Source organism: Uloborus diversus, chromosome 2 (genome assembly GCF_026930045.1).
Source record: "Uloborus diversus isolate 005 chromosome 2, Udiv.v.3.1, whole genome shotgun sequence".
NCBI classification, from domain to species: domain Eukaryota; kingdom Metazoa; phylum Arthropoda; class Arachnida; order Araneae; family Uloboridae; genus Uloborus; species Uloborus diversus.
The window spans coordinates 107,583,368-107,604,409 of record NC_072732.1 but is presented as its reverse complement, the minus strand read 5'-3'; the positions used below and the strand labels follow the sequence as shown (position 1 = coordinate 107,604,409).

The window sequence follows — 21,042 nt, the reverse complement described above, 5'->3', positions numbered from 1 at the left end:
ATCAACAGAAGTATGTTTCAATCCAGGACCATTTATCACCCAATATCGACAACGTTCATGTGGGTGACAACTTGGTAAAGCAGTTGCCTACAGACAATCCCTATGAGCGATAAGTATTGAAATTTGTTTTGGAAAAATATTTTCAGGAAATGCTTTTGTTGCAATATACTTCGTTTTAAGTTTGGCTGTTAATGAAATTTGTTCACCAATTATGAAATTTCCACATGAATAATTTAAACAGTGGCGTAGCAACAATTTTGGCTGTCTTCTTAAATTCATTTGCTGCACCATATACATGCACAGTGTACAGGGTGTTCCGTTTTGACCTGCAAGACCTTTACTTTTGGAACCGTTAGTCCTAGATGTATACTTCCAATTGCAAATATGTTCAAAATCAGATGCAGGGTTAGGATATTGAAAGTTTGAAGTAAAAATAATAATAAATCAAAAAATATAAAATTTAACTTTTTATACTGGCCCCAGGTCCCCTTACTTATATTTAGGGAAATAATCTCCATTGAAAAATAATTCCAACAAAAAAAGTTTGAAATTAGTACTACTAATATTCACAGAGATATGAAACGCAGTGTTTTGCGACTTAGACCACTTGTCACTCACCCTCAATAACACTTTTGGGGGGAAATGTAGCGGTTAACAAGTGTTTAAAATGATATGCGTTGCATAGAGAGTGGTTTCTCAAATTGTGCGAGGTTTTGTAGTGTGTTTTTGCGTATCATGGCATAACATTTGCATTTATTTTCGAATAGTAATGAAAAATATAGATACCTTGTTTTTCTTACTTTGATGACCTGTCATTCTTCTGAAAAGGCGATAAGTTCTAACCTCATCTTCTGATTGGTCTCTTAAAACTTTGAAATGGAATATATCCTTGAGTTCTGATCGCACAAATGTCAAGTTTTTTGTGTCAGTATAGTTTTCAACGGAGATTGTTTCTCTAAATCAGCGTTTCTTAATTTTTTTGATAAATGGAATCCTTTCGAAAGTCCACTTTCTTCGTGGAACCCCTGTGTTTTTCTAAAAAGCATAGTTTTCATGCAACGTTCTAGAAACGTTTTATTTTCAATAAAAGCACTTTTTTGTTAAAAATGAAATTAGACTTTAAACCCTAATTTAAAAATTAACTCGAATTTCTCTGAATACTATCTACAACCTGTTTCAAAGAAAATTTTAAAGTTTTTATTTAAATGACATGAGTAGTTCCTATCTTTACTATGACAGATACATACTTAATATCAGGCTTTCTGGAAAAAAATTGCATTCTCAGATTGGGTTTAGAGCATTATGTATGCGGTGATATTTATTTTTGTTGGCAGATAAGTTGAAAACATAAACCAGAATTTCACTGGATGGTATTATTTTAAATTTCTGGTGCAAGGAAGGATCATTTGCCATTTCAATAAAAGAGTCGTTTTATAGAACTGACATAATTGAAAGTCATATTGATAATAAAATGACTTTTTAATCCACTTATAGTGGCATCCAAAAGTGTTCGTCGACCTACGACTTTCAATGAAATAGGCCACTATCCATTGGTTAGAATTAATTTTTTGGGATAGGTATTTAATTTTAAAATCTATGATTATTTTTTGACAAAACTTCATAAAATTTTTAATGAAATATCAAAACTTATTTTTTTTAAATCAAAAACCAAAAAAAAAATTTTGAAAAAAAAAAATAGAACCGACTTCAAAATTGCTCTAAAAAGTGAAAAATAATTTTATTCTTTAAACACCATCGATAATGCTTTTAAAAATAATTTTTGAAGTTGGCGCAAAAATAAAACGTAAAATCCAGTATAACCATGCTTCGTTCATTTTTTTTTTCAGAAAAGCATTCAAAGTTACGAACGAAACATTTATATCGCTATTCAAATATGCTGTCATCAATGCATAATGTATGTGATAGTGAAGAAACTGGTCCTGGTTAAATTTATAGTTGCATTTGAGTTATGGCTGTGAATGATTTTATCTATCGTTTTTGCGCCAACTTCAAAAATTATGTTTAAAAGCATTATCGATGGTGTTTAAAGAATAAAATTATTTTTCACTTTTTAGAGCAATTTTGAAGTCGGTTCTATTTTTTTTTTCAAAATTTTTTTTATTTCATTCTTTTTAGTGTAAATGTAGGTATTTCAGAAATAATAAGAAGTTACCATCACGAAACTTCACATTTTTTCTTAAAAATGCTCCATACTAAAAAAAAAAAACTATTGACACGCGTCAAACTTTAAGCGATTGGCACTAAAAACTTATCTTTGTTCCTCTCTGGAAATCATGCGTACTTAATTTAATTATAACCATTTAAGTATTACGTTTTTCCTAACTAAATTTACATTCCACAGTATCTAAGTTGCTCATGATGCAATCCTGTATTTTCTTACTTAGCCCGTATCATCTGTTATCGGCATAGATGATAACGATAAAAATACTACAGAGTAGTTGAGTCTAACCTAATGGTAGCATTGTGAAGGCTAAGCAGATCCTAATCACTGCATCACCTCGCTTCCAGGTTAGGTTTACCCCTACTATGGAGCAATAGCGCTGAAGAAAGGAAGATTTTGATAATTCACATAGGGTTACTATAAATCAGCAGGGTTACTAAAATAAAATTATTTACGCCAAAAATGAGCGCCAGATTCCCCATTATCGAAATGTCCCTTGAAGAAATTTGATGCTTGCTTCAGAGAAGTCTTCATTCAAAATTATCATTACAATTACTATTAATGTTACTGTTATATGGCACCAAACTTTTATAACAATGAGTTTCCTATTGTCGCGTAGATGAAGATAGCGAAGACAATGTGAAAGCAAAATGAAGCGAATACTCGTTAGTCTCAACTCGAGATCTTTATTCAGAACCACGAATGAACGTTACATCTCCTTATATACAACTTGAGAAAGTGCTGGAACTTTCCAGACTTGGAAAGATACAGAAATTAATAGAAGATTCGAGAAAATACGGGAAACAGTAGAAACGAAATTTTAGTAAAATTCACTTTGTCCTAGTCGGGATTTGAACCCGGGTCGCTCGTGTGGGAGGCGAGAATTCTACCACTGAGCCACCGTTGTCCACGGATGAAAAGTGCGAACTTCGCTACAAAAACATTTTTTAGGGAAATTGCATAAAATTTACTGTTTTTTGCCCATAACTTTTTTTCTAAAGAACAAATATGGTCAAACTAAGTAATGGGACCTAAGTTGAGCCATCCCCTATCCATTAAAAAAAGAATCATCAAAATCGGTTCACTAGGTGAGACGCTATGAGTGGACAAACAAAAAAAAAACATACATACGGTATGAATTGATAACCGCCTCCTTTTTGAAGTCGGTTAAAAAGTGCCGGAAATTTTATGTCATTTGTACGCTTGATCTATTTATGAATAATCTATTATTGAATAATCTAACTTTTTATTAAAGTTTTATTTTGTAGAATATCATTCAACATCCACAACAGCTTTTGAACGTCTGAGAATATTTTTCAATGTTTTTTTTTCTTTTTTTATGTAATTTCTGAGTAAATGTTCAACCACACTTAGAGTCTTACTGTTTCTAGCTCTCTTTTCGTTTTAAAGCCGTATTTTCGTAATCTAACCTCCAGAAACCTCTAAATATGTTACATTAAGTTCTTAAGGGGATACTTTCTAAAATTTAGGACAATTTTCGAGGCACTAGACGCAAACCTTGAAAACCGTGTGCTTCTTATCGTTATCTTGATATAAAAAAAGTTGTTTCCGATACCCTAATTTTTGGCCAAGAGTTAAAAATTGTCTTTTAAAATATTTAAATAAACAGCATGATTCATTATTCAATAAAAAAATTTCAAACTGCTAAGTCTTGATGCTATGTACCCTCACACAGGAACACCTTCACCGTCCTGATTAACTGATCCAAAAAAGTTCTTAAGATTAAGTACCTCATTTTTTCTTCTATTAACAATTATACAAAAATTTAACTAAAAATGTTGAATTTATTTTCATCTGTAAGTAAGACGTTATCCCAAAATGTTTTCAGCTTATTTATCATTGATTTTGGGACGAAAAGCGTAAGCTTTCTGTTTTTCGCACAAACAAGAAAATTTCAGCGGGAAGAGTTCTTATTTAATCCAGTTAATCAGAGAACTTGGCGAACAATTTTAGGTGGAAATTAAAAGTACAATTTTCATTAAATTCTGCAGAAACTTTTACAGCACTCAAATGTGTATTTTTCATACATTTTTTAACTGTAAATCTCCAATCAGGCTTTATTAACTTTGCCGGTTGAAGCATTTTATCAAGCACTTTACTGTAAAATGGAATAAATTAACTATTACAGACATTTCAAACCCCTAATTTACCGCTACTGTGAGAAAAAAAAGTCATTTCGAATGGGGTTTGTTGCTTTTTACGAATACCAGCCATTTTAACGTAATGAGCAAAATATTAAGGAATAAATGAACAAAAAATTAAAATCAAACGACTTTTAAGGGTTTTGCATTTAAGGGTCAACACAATGCAAAAATAATAAAAAATGACATATGATTATTTTAATCATGAATTTATTCCAAAATAGTGTACGAAGACCTTTTGTCATGTTATTTCTCTGTCTCTTCGTTTTTTGACCATTTAAAAAAGAAGATCCATCAATATTTTGAAAAAACTACTGGGTTTTATTTAGAATGACATAGGAATGATGTGAAAAAGTTTTGGACTTCATATTCCAATTCAGTTTTGCGCTATTTCAGTTTTACTAAAATTTTTCAAAGTGTACAAACACTTTTGGAAGCTACTGTAACTCAAACCAAATTTTTGAGTGACTAATTTGACTGTTTTGTAAAAAAAAAAAAAAAAAATTGCAAGTTTTGTGGAACCCTTGAGTGATCTCCACGAAACCCTGGGGTTCCGCGGAACACAATTTAAGAAACGCTACTCTAAATATTAGTTAGAGGACCTAAGGCCCGTATAAAAGTTAAATTTTGTATTTTTTGACTTATTTTTATTTTTACTTCAAACTTTCAATATCTTAACTCTGCATTTGATTTTGAACATTTTTGCAATTGGAAGTATACATCTATAATTAACAGTTGCAAAAATAAATGTCTTGCGGGTTAAAATGGAACACCCTGTATACATCTGGGTTCACAGCAAGTGCCCCCACCAAGTCAAGCAAAGGTGAGCCAAGTTGAGTCAAAAAAAAGCACAGCCGTACTAACACTAGGAAATGCAGTAACTTAATACCAGGAAACTATTTATGACGAAGTTGTTAAATAGGAGCGTTCCCAAGATACTAATTAAAACAACTGACTTGGTTTTGCATGAGATTGCACAACTTTTTTCGGTGGAAACGAGACTTTCATTTTTGCAAATTTTATGTTTATGATAGGATTACAGTTGAAACTCGATTTTACAAACCTCTAATTTACAAATATGCATGATTTTACAAACTATGTGCAAGTTCAGAGAAATCTTCCATTCAAACAATGCAATTTTTCATTCTTTTTTACAAGCTGAAAGAGGCAAAATGTTTTCTTCCAAACTCCAATTAAGAAGCTCTTTCCTAAAAATTCCAGCACCAGGCACAGGAAATCTCAAGGGGAAGAAGATAAAACTTTTATTTAAATTGTAATTTCATCTTCTCCCGTCTTTTATTTCTGGAAATAAATTATTATAGCAGTGCTCAGTGGACCTGGATCTTACAATCTTAATCTCTGGATGTCTGTGAATGGATGCTTTTTTTATTTGGTGCTTTTATATCTGTTATTGTTGACCTATTTTTATCAGCAATGTCTAATCTCTGCATGGTTATAACCCGTATGTCATGTGACTGCAAGTTCACAAACCAGTCACTTTCCATCTGATGAAATGTCCTCATTCCAACTTATGAGAAGCAGGAATCCTTCCCCAAAGGGCTGTTTCAGTCAACATAAAATATATCCGTCACAATGCAACATAAATGTGGGCCATCAGATGGAGAATTGCTGCTTATATCTGACTGTTGACAGCACAATTCTGATGTGCTGGAGCGCTACCTATTTTACCATTGGACTTCAAAATTTAATCATTTGCTTGTTTGGACAAGATCTTTTCGCATACGAATTTTCTCAAAAATTGTACAGCTCCTTCTAGTCGCATTGATTCTTTATAACAGAGTGTATATTATGCGATGTACAAGAAAAGTAAATGCAAAATATTACCTATTTTTTAAAGGTGATAAAGTTTGACTAAGTGGATGGTTAGACTTAGAATTTTCTTCATCAGAACTAAACTCATCAGAGCTTTTAGAGTTAGTTTCAAACTCAGGAATTGTATCTGAAAACAAATATTTAAATTTTAAAATAGAGATCTAACAAAAAAACTCATACAGAAAGAAATAGTTGAAGCACTCATATCTGAGAAATCTATTTTCGTTGTTTTAACACAATCAATACTATTAAACCCTGTGTGCGCCTGTCTCTGTGTGTCTGCAACCCTATCTATTGTGGACTGGCAATGTCTACCATGTCAATACTAGTTCGGTTATATGTAAGACTCTAGGGAAAGCGATTCCGCCCTATCTCGCTAAACTAAACCTTAAGGGGCCAGTCATTCAGTTCTGAGGAAGTCTTAAGGACATACAAGGATATCCTAATACACTAAAAAGCATAAAAATCATCAATTATCATACGTGACAAGGCAGCTTTGAGGGCAGAGGGCCCTGTAGTACATATTACTAAATGAATAGTAAAACCCACTCTTCCCACTTTTCATTGATTTATTGCAAAACCTTTATCATTATTTAAGTTCTCCAATGATTCCAATTATTTCTTCATTGTATTGGGTATTTTTTGGCTAAATAAGATCATAACAGGAATGATTCTCAAGTTTTAAATTTTATTAGGGGTGCATTAAATCCCGCTTGTTTTTAAGTGTATTACTTTAATAGTACTTAATTATTTAAAGGGATAAAAGCATTTTATTAAAAGTATATGCATGCATTTAAGTGGACATTTAGCACAAGTACACAAGTTATTGTATAAAATAGCTACTTAAGTTCATGTCTACAATGGCTACTTATAATCAATTTGTGCTTACAATAATATTAGAATGTGTAAACTCAATAAAACAAGTAAAAGAAATTAAACAATGCTCTTTTATTATTTTTCAAACACTTTTTCAAAATTCCATAATTATTCTATTTGCAATTTGCTCGTTCAGTGCTATCTACATAACACTAACACAAGTCATCAAGGCTGTTCATCATGAGTTCAAAGATTCAATTACCCCTAAAACATTAACATGAAGTTTTCAGTAACGATAAAAAGTAATGCATTGTATATTCTCCCAACCCCCTTCTCTTGGTCTCTTTCTTCTTCTTGGGTCTCTCTTGGTCCCTCTTCTCTCTCTTTTTTTTTGTTTTTGCTTTTTGCTTCAGAATAAAAGTATACACGAAAAAAGTATTTTGTGTAAACTTTGGGGGAGTAAAGAAATAAAGCCCCCAAAAAACCTCCTCCAAAGAATTCCCAGCTACAATTCTGCTACTCCATAAATGTATACATCTTCTGCTGATATGTTAGATAGTAAAAAGATGTGGCTGACATTGCAAACTGCAAGTTTTATTTACTACTTCAAAAAATTTCACACTTGCCTGATGGTTGCAAACATTCGATCCATGCGTTGTTATAGCTCACAATATTGATGTGATTAAGTGCTGCAATACTTTTAGCTTCCCGAATCACCTAAAATACAAACAGTATAAATAATCAGTAAGAAATATCCAAATAAAACAATCGCTTCAAATCAAACCTTTCATGTGAAAAATTCTGAATGTGAAATTATAACTAAAATATACCTTTAAGAATCGGGAGTCACTTTTGTATCGGAATACTATTTTCTTAATTGCATAAGTTGCACCATCAAGTTTATGCTTTACCTAAAGAAATTAAGCCAAATTAACAACCTTAAACAAACCAAATTTTAAGCTTCATTCCCCCCCCCCTTTTTTTTTTTTTTTTGCAACTTGAAATTTTACATATTCCAAGTTATAAAATTTAACTGCAATATACATAAAAATAATTCCAACCTTGCACACAACACCAAAGCCTCCTTTTGCAATTGTTTCTAGCTCTTCAAAATCTTGATCATATTTGTTTTTCAGCTGTAGCTGAGGTGAAAATTCTTCTTCTCTAAGAATTGAACTAGAAAAGAATATGACATTAAAATTTAAAGTAGTAGATCAGCACTTTAGTAAAAATGACTGGGGGAAAAAAAAAACTAGAGGCTAGAAAAAGGTTGACAGATACTTTTATTATGATTTGGCTGCTTCATAGAATTCGCAAATGAGACTAAAAAATATGTTTCTATTAATTCATGCTAGTGAACCAGGAGTGTTTGTTCCATTAAATTGAAAGCTAAATAAACACAGATATCAGAAGAAAAAGTAATAATAATAATAAGTGTAAATTAGAAGTTGTTTTGTAAAATATTAGTTTTTTAAGTCTTTTCATAAACATTTTTCAAAATGTTTCAGTAAAACAAAGACTTTGAAATTGTTTTATTTCTTTTGGAAAAAAAATCAAATCAGGATTCATACAATAAAGAGACATTTTGATAATTTCATTTATAAAAAAGAAAAACAGACCAAAATACATACTCAAGCGAAGCATTAGTTCCAGAAGAATTTGGGATAACATCTGACTGAACCTAAAAAAAAAGTATGATATTCTTTTAAATGTACAATTCAGCATTAAGAATTTGTATTTAAAAAATACAGTAAAACCTCTCTTAATAGACACCCCTCTCATGCGGACAATTTTCAATTCCCCAATTCCAAGGCAAATAATATTATTTAATTCCTGTTCTACGGACACCCCTCTATTGTGAACAAAAAAAATCTGTCTCGTTAGTGTCCGCATTTGAGAGGTTTTACTGTATTTGGTTGTTGGCAGACAAGGAGGGAAAGCTCAATGCTTTAAAATTTTTATCTGTTGCCATTTTTGTTAACTAATAAAATATTTGTCCTTAGCAGGGCTTTTTTAAAAGATTTACAATTTTCCTTTTTGATTTTGCTTCCAAGCAAAAATTGGTGGCACATGATATTTGCAATGAAAATTAGTGCTTTGAAAAGGAACACAAATGGATTATAATCATTAGTAACATAGATATTTGCAATGAAAATTAGTGCTTTGAAAAGGAACACAAATGGATTATAATCATTAGTAACATAGAGTAACAGTTAGGTGCCAGGATATTTAGAAATGATTTTGCATGAATTTGGCATCCTGAGGTCATATTTTTTTTTTAATGTTAGTTATAAGTGCCCCAAATATAGCTAAAATGTTGCCCTGAATAATACTCAAAGAATACATTGAAATTGTAAATTAAATTAAAAAAGTTAATTTTATTGTTAAAAACACAATCCACAGATAATGTCATTGAAAAAAATAAAAATAAATAAATAACTTTAACATATTTTTTGAGTGAGGATGTATTCAAAACACTGGTCAGAAAGCAAAAACTATTACATACTTTATTCACTTGTAATTTCAAAATAGATACTAGCAGCAGGAGTAATAGGTAGGTTATGTTTGTGAACAAACATAAAAGTATAGTAGTACTTCATTTTTTCTGGGCTCCATTTATCTGGATCTCTGGTTAACTCGTATCAAATTTGTATGTTTTATAAAAATTGAAATTTACTATAACATCTTGATAAAGATTTAGAAATGCAATACTACATACTTGATCTTATAAATAATACCACAAGAAAAATACACAAACACAAGACAACAACAAACGAAATTTTACAGAAGTACTTACTTGCTTAACAAAATGAAAAAAATGTTCGGCTGCCTTTCTTCGTAAAGGCATTAAATTATCCAAAACTAAAGATCGGTTCAAGAACTGCAAAAACAAGAAACGGAAATCAAGCTTGAGACAATAAACGTACTTAACTATTAAATTAGCGCGTCATATGTTTTTCTGCTATAATTCCTTTAAAAACGATGGTTCATTATTCATCTTCTTTATTTATGCATGCGCACATATATTGTCTAAGAAACTTAAAAAATTAGATATAAGCTGAAATTCTGTGCAAATCCTACCAAAAATTGTCTTGTTCAATTCTTAAAAAATCTTGTTTAGGTACAAATCAATGAGTGCTACAAAATTGAGTTTTGAGCCAGAAATAGTACATGGGGACACTATAGACAATATTTGCAAAAAATGAAAAGCAGGACTCAAATCAAAAACCAGAAATAACTAAAATGCACATCCAGCAAAATGTTTTAAAACTAATTGATTGAAATTTGTAACAATATTTTACAGATGCAGTACAGCATTAAATGCAAGATGTAGAGATAGTAAATAGCTAAGAAATAGATTTAAAAACATTTTAAGACAAGATTGTTTGTAGCCTATTCCACTTTTACAAATACAAATGTGATGACCAGCAACAGGCTCTGGGCCCAGCTAGGCTGGTCCTAGTCAATTAATTAGTCCCCAATGAAGATCAATGGCCCTCTTAAAGCTATCCACACCCTTGCTCATTACCGCCTCTTCCGGTAAGCTATTCCAAGTGCCCACGACCCTGCTAAAGTAGCAGTTTTTCCTAATTTCCAAGTTAGCCTGAGATTTAAATAGCTTAAAACAATGACTCTTTGTCCTGCTTTCCCCAAAAAAATTTAATCCATTTACATCTTTCATTTTGATAAATTTAAATAACTGAATCATGTGTCCTCTCCTTTGCTCCAGGCTATACCTGTTAAGCCTATTAAGTCTGGTATCATAATCTAAATCTGAGAGTCCCCTTACTAATTTAGTTACCCTTCTTTGAACCCTTTCCAATACAAAAATATCTTTCTTCAAATAAGGCGACCAAAACTGAACAGCGTACTCCAAATGAGGTCTTACTAAACTCCTATATAAAGGCAGAAGAACCTTCTTAGATTTGTTTAAAATAGATCTATTGATAAACCCAAGCATATTGTTGGCTTTGTTGGAGTAGTATGATTTCCATAACTTTGGTTCAACTACTTTTCCAGAACTAGCTCGATAAAAGTATAAAATATTGAAAATGTGATACTAATATGATACTAATATTTACCTTTGATTCAGAAAGAAGATCCACAACTCCTATAATAATAATAATAATAATTTAAAAAAAAGTTTAAAGTAATTGAACAAATATCAACAGTATCATTTGAAATAGAATTATTTTGTATTCATGAGTCTGTGTTTTATCATCACATTTTGTTTCTTCTTTCAACTAATATTTATGCACAGAAAAATAATGAATGCTAAGATGTATACAGATAAATCTGTAAAATCATTGCATTGCTATTAAATATCTCAAATTCATACAATAATGTGTTAACTGCAACCATATTTCAGCTGACAAGGGAGGTTCAGAAATAGAAAGTCAGGCAGGACCCAGTTTCCTGAAACTGAGGTCCCAAAACTGAAGTTTTTGGCTATGTTTGGCTACATTGGAAAGGAATAATAAGTGCAAACTACAGACTTGGGGGGGGGGGGGGCGCTAGATCTGCTTTTGCAACATTAGTAATTTTTTAAAATGCTACCCATAAGATCCTGTAAAAACATAAATAAACTAAAATACTACCAATATTTTTTTCTTTTCAATTTAAAAAAAGAAAAGGAAATATATGCATACCAAAAGTTATATTTTAATCCGAATGTATTATTTTTAAAGAAATAAAAAGTGTTCATCAAACACAAATTTTTTATAAGTACATTCTAAAGGAATAAACTTTAGAGTACAGTCATCCCTCGCTACTTCGCGCTTCACTACTTTGCAATTTTTTCAGTTTTTTTTTTTTTTTTGCAAATTCAGTAACTAGCCTTTTGCACGCGCTCGTGTAAACTTTTTCCTACAAAAGAATAACAATGCATGTCTTTTAAAGTAAGCTGAGCTCTTCTGAGGCCTGTAGTTGTACTAGTTGAGGGAGTGGAGGTATAAAATCACAGAAGAAAGTGAAGGGAATCGCTGTCTCATTTTAACCATTAAACACTAACTCGAAAGTATAAATCACTGTATTATTACTAGGGGATGTAAATACATCTACAGATGGTGTTCAACAATGTACTAGCTTTGTCAGTTGTATACGGTATACACTTAATACCTTTAATGAGGATAAATGTAGAGAAGAAGAACGGGGGCTCATACGGTCACTAACTAGCAATTAATTCATCATAGAACTAGTTGATCTATTTTCATAGATTAGTAGATAGATTGTAAGAACTTCATGTGTGTGTAGTTTATTTCTCAAAAATTAACAATGTGATATATATTTCGTCTAATTTTGTGCAATATATTAAGTAATACAAATGTAATGGTGGCAAAGGATGCTGTTTCATGTCTAGGGAGCTATAACTATGTTAGAAACCTATTTAAGTTGTCGTAAAGCAAGTTTCATGCGCTCTAATTAGGAAAATATTCAGTTTATAAATACAGAATTCTACTTCGCGGAAATTCAGTTATCTCTGTAAAGTCTGGAACGAATTAACCGTGATAAACTAGGGTTAACTGTAGTGATATTTCCCAATAATGTTAAGACATGAAGTTTTAATTTTTTCTTTTTTAATCAAGAAAGCTCTATCCTTCTTGCAGAGCAACCCTGGATAGATGAATCATAAAGCTGTTTTCATGAAGAAAATTTAAATCAAGAGTCTAGCTAGATCTCATATTGGCTTGTATTTGTGAAACAGATTACAGACAAGTTAAAATTCAATTAAATGCCGAGGAATTTTGATAAACTCATTTCAATGAGCTGAAATCTTCAAAGACTGAAGTAATAACTTGTGAGTATCTTAAATTGAATGTAAATGGAGAACCAATACCATTCATTTCAAATTGTTAAATTTTGCAGTCTGTTTATTTAAATAAATCTTTTTTTTTTCTCATTATGAATGCCAAATTTGCTAAATTCAGCCAATTTAAGCCAAGTCTTGTTTTTGCTTTGAAAAACACCTTAAAAATTATTTACAATTGTTAACTATTTTTTGAGCACCAGTTTCTTGAAGTGTTTTAAAATCTATTTTCTGAAACAAGTGAAGTAGTATCGTCTTTTTCAGCTATTTTGCTCACTATTCTCAATTTACTTGATTGCAGCTCACTGCTTCCTCTTTCTGTTGGGCAAAACAGAAGAGCCCAATAAAACATCACCAGATCAAAAAACAAAATACTTTAATAACAGATACAGACAAGTTACACAGACATTAAACAATAACATGTTTACATCTCTGCATATACCTACCATGAGATCTGATCAAACCCATGCACATCATCACAATCAGGGAAACTGACTCCGGTTGAGTAAATATTGTAATATTTATTCAGAAAAAAAAAGGAAACATGGTATGGGACTCTAATTTCGGAACGGCAAAATCCAGAACATTTCCCTTTATGAAAAAAATATTTTTTTTTCAAAATTTTATTATTTTTATGATACTTTAAATGTGAAAAATTGTTAACTTTGAGCTATTACTTGCTAAAAACAAAGTACTTTTGGCTTATCTTTATGTTTTCTTAATATCACCTGCTATATGATAAGCGTTTCGCTACAATTGTGAAACAATCTTTTAGCATCTACTTTTGGCTAATGATAATTCATTTTATTTTCTCATAAGTATACTATACAAAGCATGTAGAACGATAATAAAAAGCTATTATAAGTAAAAACATAAATCATCTATTACATTGATCAGCACATTGCACAATATCTGCGAATACAAATTACCTATGACTTATTTTAAGTGTACTAAAGTATACTTTCATTCAGATTGATCCAGAAATAAAAGATATTTGCATTACTGAACATTACTGAAACCTGGGAAAAAAAGGTCAAAGACCGCACAATACGAAACAGTTTGCTAATTTTTTAGTCAAGAATTAAAATCCACAAAGTTCCTAAATAGGGAAAGGTTGTGGTACCAAGCATTTCGGATTTGGGGTTCCATATCGTTAAATGGAAAAATATATTTTTAAAAATAAAACTGTTCATAATATTTATCCATTATTATAGCATGTAAATTTGTAGGGGAAGATCATTATATTTGGACCAAATTCATACTTTTAAATAAAATAGATCTCCTTTCCTTGTCAGGTTCTACAACGCTGCAAACTTGCTCAAGTAACACTTGTAAAAAAAAAGTATGATAGTGACTTGCATGAGTTGTTTCAATTCCAGCAACATCTTCAACTAAAAAAAATGAGAGAAAACACAATTAATCCACCAGTGAGCACTTCTAAGGAGAAAAAAAGTGAAACACATCAAAAATCGCAATCACTAAAATGAAATCTTTGTCACACATAAGAATGAAAATTACACCACATTTCATTTTACTGATCTGAACTCGCTACCAAGACTGTTCATGAGCAATTATAAGAGAAAACCCAAGAGAACTTTTGGCAGTTAAAAAATGTTTGAATAATCTTTTTTTAAAACTTCAATCATAAATATTAATTTTATGAATCACAAAAATATTGCTCGCTTTAAGCGGTTTTGCCCCTTAAAAGTGAGTTATACTCCCATAGACTTATGTAACATTCTTCCAACCAAATATTTCTGATATCCTCGCTAAATCCGGGTTCTCGTTTAATCGGGGCTCGTGATAAGCAAATTCGAATGTAAATAATTAATTCTGAAGCAATGAAAGGAAGAAGTATTCAAACATATACTCCTAAAAATAATTAATTGAAAAGATTACTACAATTGTTTCTAATCAACATTTTATTCATAAAGTATTTGAACACAATATATAGACTGTTTAGTGGGGGGTGAGTCATGACCCCTATGACCTTCACTTGTATTCGCCCCTGAACCAAGTGGCATTATTAATAACAACATATCCGACACACATACACCATAAATATCAAATATTTATATAACTTTTGTAATTCCCTTTTAGTCATAGATATCAAAGCAAAAGATGAATAAATAAAAGCATTAGAAACCTGTCATTTGTCCATCGAATCTCGTCAATGTTTTCATTAGTGATTCTTTATCTCTTGACAAAACCTCTTTAAGAGAGTGGTTGTCCATCACCTAAATAGGAGCAAGAAGAGAGAAAAAAAAAAAATATATATATATATATATATATATATATATATACAAAATTAAATAGTAAAAGTTTGTCAAATTCAGACACAAAATGATTTAAATACAGTTTGGGGGAAAAAAAAAATCATTCAATGCAAAATACTTTTTCAAACAAGATAAAATATTTAATCATGCAATTTAATACTATTTAATCATTAATACTTTCAAAGATTAATATATATGTCATATGATAGTTACATAGTTCAAGAATTGAAATATAGTTTATTGTCTCCAGTAAATTTCATGATACAAGTACAAAAAAAACAAGTTTTACTCTGGGCCTGATTAATGCACAGTTCCGCAGGTCCACTGGCATGGGTAACAAAAATAGGGTATTTTTCTTTATTTCTTCCCTTTTTGGGAAGTGACTATTTTGAAAATGTATGGATATTCTTGTAAAAGGGGCATCAAATTTTATCAGGACCTGAGCATCACATTCCCTTGATTGGGCCCTGGCTAGATTACAGCACAGCAGTTTCACTTATTAGATATCATTTGTCTGGAATATCCATAACCGAGTTGGAGGCAGCAGACCCCTCTTAAAAGTTGAGATCATTTTCCCACTGGTAAAAATATGATTTTTTACATGCAGTTGTGCCAGCTTGATGGAATAGATGCCAATTTGCCATGAAAAATTAGTGACATATACCAATCACCAGGATCAAAATGACAAATTAGAGCAGCTAGGTACATTGGAAATGTGTTATACATTTAAGCGAGATATTCTTTAAACAGATTTTCTATTAAGTGGGCTCAACTGTACCAATCAACACTGAAATTACCAATCCGGAGAGAAATCGACTTCTCCTGATCTTTTCAATGAAAGGTTTGAATAAGCGTGAAATTTAGGTTCAATTTGATTTTTAAAAGAAATATTAGATTCTCTTAACTTTCAAAAGTTGACGGGGGAAATTAAAGGTAAGTAAACACACTACTAATGATTCATTTGGAAAAAGCTCAAAACACCAAAAGTTATCCAAGTTATTCTAATTATTCAACTGTTAATTTTGAATAGATGTGATTATTGAAAATTGTTTATGAATTTCTTTGAGAGAAATTGGCTTTTTTTTTCCTGTAAATTGTGAGATTTTAAACAGAAAGTTGCAATTTCAGAGTTACATACATTTACATGTATAACATGCATTTGCATGTATATAAAACATGCAAATAAATGTACTCATTAAATGAAAAAATATTAAATTTTTACTCAAACATTTCTATAAATTAATAAAATACCAAATTTAGTGTTTTCATGTGTGATACTGAAAAAAAAAAGCCTTTTTAATTTTCTGAATGCTTTCTATTATACCAGAAATATTAAAACTTTCAATTTTTGAGTGGAAATAAACCCCTTCGGAGAAAAAAGCCCCCCCCCCCCACATTTCTGGGGGTTTTCCATGAACCTTTCCATTTCTACACACTACACTTAATAGTTTTTGCAGACATTACATAGTTCATACTGTTACAAAGATACATTAATCAAAATGCAAACACTTAAGTGAAATTTTACAGCTGAGCTACTCTACTTTAACTTAAAAATTTCCCTTCAAAGTATGCAAGGCTTATTCACAGGGCCGCCGCTATCAGCAATGGGGCCTGGTACCAATTTTAATTCTGGGCCCCACATGACCTCCCCCCCCCCCATTGTATATATTTGTACCGTTGCTTCATTTAATCTCACTCACACACTTCAAAATGAAGTTTAAAATTGCATTCACATGTGATGTTGCATTGTCTATTTGCTTCTGAATTTTTAAGTTTTAATGCAGACTTAAAAACTTTAATTTGAAGTTTTCATAAAAATATATTTTTAAATACAGTAGTAAAAATTGGACAATTTGTCATCAGTGGCATAGCAGGATTTTATTTTGGAGGGGGTCCAATCAGTGGCATAACCAGGACGCTATTTTTTTGGGGGAGTGGGGTAAGTAAATTTGACAAATTTGTTATGGAGATCTTAAAAATAAGCAAAATAGATTTTAGAGATGAAAATTTTATTTAACTCTTATTAATGACAAGTAATAATTTAAAACAAGCAGCAAAATTTAATGCAAAATAGATTCTCCACTTTCCCAGAAAGCCCATGCATGGACAAAATTCCAAGAAATTTGGAGGGAACCAGACAGAAAAGTGTTTTTTTTTTTAGATTCTAAACAGGTATAGTCTCAGAATTTGCATCCACTTCAATGATATAAGAGAAACCAATATTTTGGAGACTGCAGAGAGGAATATTTTCGAATTCTCACACACTAGGGAAAAATTGAGAATCATTGCAATAAATCTCTACCCCTTACAGCGCCCCCTCATTTCGTTCCCCCTTCCCCCGCCCATTTTACTCCATCAATTTCCTGTTCAAAATATTTTTTTGTATGTTATGTATTGTACAAGAGAAATATATATGCATATTTTTTTTTGTTCCATTTTTTTTTACATGAGTAAAATGCTAGTTTTCAAAACAATGCATTTCTTTCTTCAATCATATATTTACACTTAGTCACTTCCAAAGGGGTCCGGACCCCCTAGAACCTTTGTGGCTACGCCACTGTTTGTCATGTCTGAGATAAGTGAGGTAACATGATATAGTATGAATTTTGAGTAATGCGAAATAGGAAGACCAAGGAAAAAAGTTCGAAGTTTGAAATAAAAAGTTCTGTATGTAAAAATTAAAGCAGAACAGTGGCACCGGCGTGTCTAATATAAGTCGAAATACTATTGAATTAAGTGTTGAAATTATTACCACACATACATATTACACTTGACTTTGATAATCAACCACCAGGAAGAATTTTTGAGTTTAGTTTAGGGTGAACATAACTTAATAATCAAGAACAACAAAAACATCATAATTTCTCTGAACATCAGTTTTTAAAATTTATATTTAAATTAATTTCCATACGTTTCCATTGCTTTAACACCCAATGAATACAGGTATACCTGTCTCGTTTACAATATGGAAATTTAGTTCTTTTTTTGTCTAACATTCATTAGCATATTTTCACTCTACGTAATTTCTTCGTCGCAAACTTGTGCATGACCAAATTAAAATCTGCTCGTGATGCAAGTTAATGCTCAATGCTAAGAATAGCTAGAGAATTTAGTCTGTTTTGCCTAGTTCCGTAGCTGGTCCACGTTTTAATTTGATTTTCTACTTTACTAATTGCCCTTTTGGCTTGGGCGACCGACAATCAAGAGGGGAGAGCCCAGAATATGTGAAGGGACAACAATTAGGAGTACAAACGTTAGTAAATATCATTTGAAGTCTCCTGTTGTATATCTTATTCAAAAGTGCTAAGGGGGAAAGTACAGTTATTTCACTAAACATTGAGCATTGACGACTGAATTTTTCTAAAGTGAATAATTTCATATCCAAGTAGATTAGTTAAGTCTGTTGCATACTTTGTTGACAGACAGTCAGACATATTTTGCACTTCTTCCTCATCTAAGGACATATATCTGAGTATTGACTTGAACAGGGAACAAATTCCCTTCATTTCTTCAAAACGTCCGTTGACATCACTAATAATAAAGTCCAAAATAGGGATGTGTTGTTCATGAACGAACGGGTCAAAAAGAATGAATCCTTAAAATGAACAGATCCTTTCGTTCACCTAAAATATGAATGACCGTTCTTTTCAACGGTGAGCAGCTTGGAACATTGCATTAATGCACTTGTGATAAAATAGCATTGTTTTTTTTTTGAATTATATTCATCAACATTCAACATTCTACAATTATTAACTCTTAATCAATCACAAATTTCCTGTCACTTACTAATAAAATGTTTGGATTGTAAATTACACTTCCTGTCCACGCACCTGCTAAGATCTTTCTGATGCTTTTTGTCGCCAAAATTATTTCTAAAAATACCTTTTATTATTTTTCTGGCAATCCTTTATAATATCCCTCCTATCAACTATCATATATATTGATTTGGCTTTATTTTTAACTTGGCGACTTACTGTCTTATTTTCCCCCCATTAAAAAGAGTGTTGCGTTTTTTTTTTCTGTTCTCATTGGTACTTTGGAATAATTTTGAAGCTCCCCAATATTTAGGTGAGTTTATTATTTTGTTTCTTGAGAATTGCAGGCCAACCATCCCTTAACTTTTGAAGGTCTTTATGGATATCATTTAGTTCCACATCCAGTGAAATTCCACGTATTTGAATAATTACCTTAGGTTTGTCGATACATAACTAAAAGGCTGACATAAACATGCTCTCAAAAGAATTGAAATATTTTTTTATACTTGTGGTTCACTGTATGCCTTCTCGGTTAATTTTAAAGCAAGTTCTTCACACAAGTGATCAAGTGCTTTCAATAGTCCTCGACAATGAAAGGAAATGGGTCAAATTATTGGAAAAACAGTTTCATGACCTTACGGGCTCCGGTATTATAGGTCTGGGATCCCCATCCAAATGGCGGCCCTGCTTATTCATTTATTTTAGATAGAAAACGGTACATCATGAACTTCTTTAGGAAGGAAAGATATACTGTTAATGAAGGGCGAAGTAAGCTGGGATCTTTGCACTGGTTGGTACTTGTAATTTCTAGCGGGCGTCAAATTCCCCCTATTTCTCTTCTTTTCATAACTCTATATAACAACTTAGAAGATGGGTAAGGACGGCAGTTTCAAAATTTGCTTTGGCTTGAAAACAATGAAGATCCAGCACTGGAAGCGGCAACATGTAAGCAGACCGTTTCCCTCCCCCCTCTCTATCTGACTGAAACAGAATTATTTCAAAATTTATGAAAAGGTGATAAAAAATATAAAAGGAAAACTGCTCTTGATAGCTAATTGAGTAACCTCCTAAAATGAGGATTGAATTGAAAGTGTTGAAACATGGAGTAAAACAATGCTTCAATTAACGAACCTTTGTGCTGAAGATTCAAAAATCAGTAATCCAACATCATAAAGCACAAAAATTGCAGACACGTGTTTCGGTGTTACAAGGAACACCTTTTTCAATGCATAGAGGTTTGAGCTTCTGGATGAAAAGTCATCCGAGAAAAGCTTTATGACGTTGGATTACTGATTTTTTGAATGCTTCAATTACTTTAAAATCGACATGATTACAATCAATTTATAAATGAGTTTCTTATAGAAAAAATTATAGACAGCCAACAATTTAAGACTTTCCAAAACTATTCTTTTATACTTCAAAGGAAATATACAGAGTACGCATAAGGATCCCCTTCCTCCCCTTTTTTTCGTTGTATTTTGCAACTCAACTTGGAAAATTTATCAATATTCGTGATTTGCTTATTGTTATCAAAATCCCATCAAGCAAAGACTATGGTAATTCACGAGATAAGCCTAAAGAAATAAAATTTCTTAAAAGTTATATGAACGCTCGTGAATACTTTTAACTTTTAAAAACATTTGTTCAGGACAGTAGCTGCCTTAAAAGAATTTAGACTTTGCAATTGTAGGTAAGAACAAAAACTTTTCCCCCTCAATATAAATACAGCATTTCAAACAACAAACAAATAAAAATTTTAAGTAGCAATCAAAATATTTTATAAAAATTTAATGCGTTAAGTGACCAAAAATCACTAATACAGCTTAAGTAACGAAAACTAACGCACTAATATAAAAGTTAATTAGGAGAATTACTAATTCAACGTGAGTTGGTTCTATTGCTCTTCTAAGTACCAAAAAATGTGTTAGAATCCAGTAATACACGTGCAGTTAGGGTCTATTTTCATCCTTTTAATTTGAACGAAGATATCCCATGCTCTGGTTCCGGTTCGGATCTGGCGGACATTAATTACAGCTAAATCCTGGCGATTTTTACAGGGAAATTTACGGCAACCTTGACATTTGGCGTCGCAATGGTTTGGCGCGCGAACAAACGGTAGATACACGAGGGGGCCTGAGGATTTAGGTGATTGTGAGGTACGTTTTAATGATTAATTTGAATTTATGTTTCACAAAAACACAAATTAACTCTT

The 21,042-nt window shown here is 31.6% G+C and overlaps 1 protein-coding gene across 1 annotated transcript in view; it reads right to left on the bottom strand.

Moving 5' to 3' along the window:
- LOC129217221 (eukaryotic translation initiation factor 2-alpha kinase 1-like) overlaps positions 1 to 20,795 on the bottom strand; it is a 53,272-nt gene extending 32,477 nt beyond the window's left edge. The window contains exons 1-10 of the mRNA XM_054851497.1: positions 20,705 to 20,795; positions 14,946 to 15,036; positions 14,062 to 14,190; positions 11,076 to 11,104; positions 9,791 to 9,874; positions 8,625 to 8,674; positions 8,055 to 8,169; positions 7,824 to 7,904; positions 7,620 to 7,710; positions 6,190 to 6,304 (exon numbers count right to left, since the gene is read on the bottom strand). Of these exons, the coding sequence (XP_054707472.1) occupies positions 6,190 to 6,304; positions 7,620 to 7,710; positions 7,824 to 7,904; positions 8,055 to 8,169; positions 8,625 to 8,674; positions 9,791 to 9,874; positions 11,076 to 11,104; positions 14,062 to 14,190; positions 14,946 to 15,033 (782 nt within the window). The 5' untranslated portion in view covers positions 15,034 to 15,036; positions 20,705 to 20,795. The remainder of the gene's footprint in view (positions 1 to 6,189; positions 6,305 to 7,619; positions 7,711 to 7,823; positions 7,905 to 8,054; positions 8,170 to 8,624; positions 8,675 to 9,790; positions 9,875 to 11,075; positions 11,105 to 14,061; positions 14,191 to 14,945; positions 15,037 to 20,704) is intronic.
- Between the last annotated feature and the right edge of the window lie 247 nt (positions 20,796 to 21,042).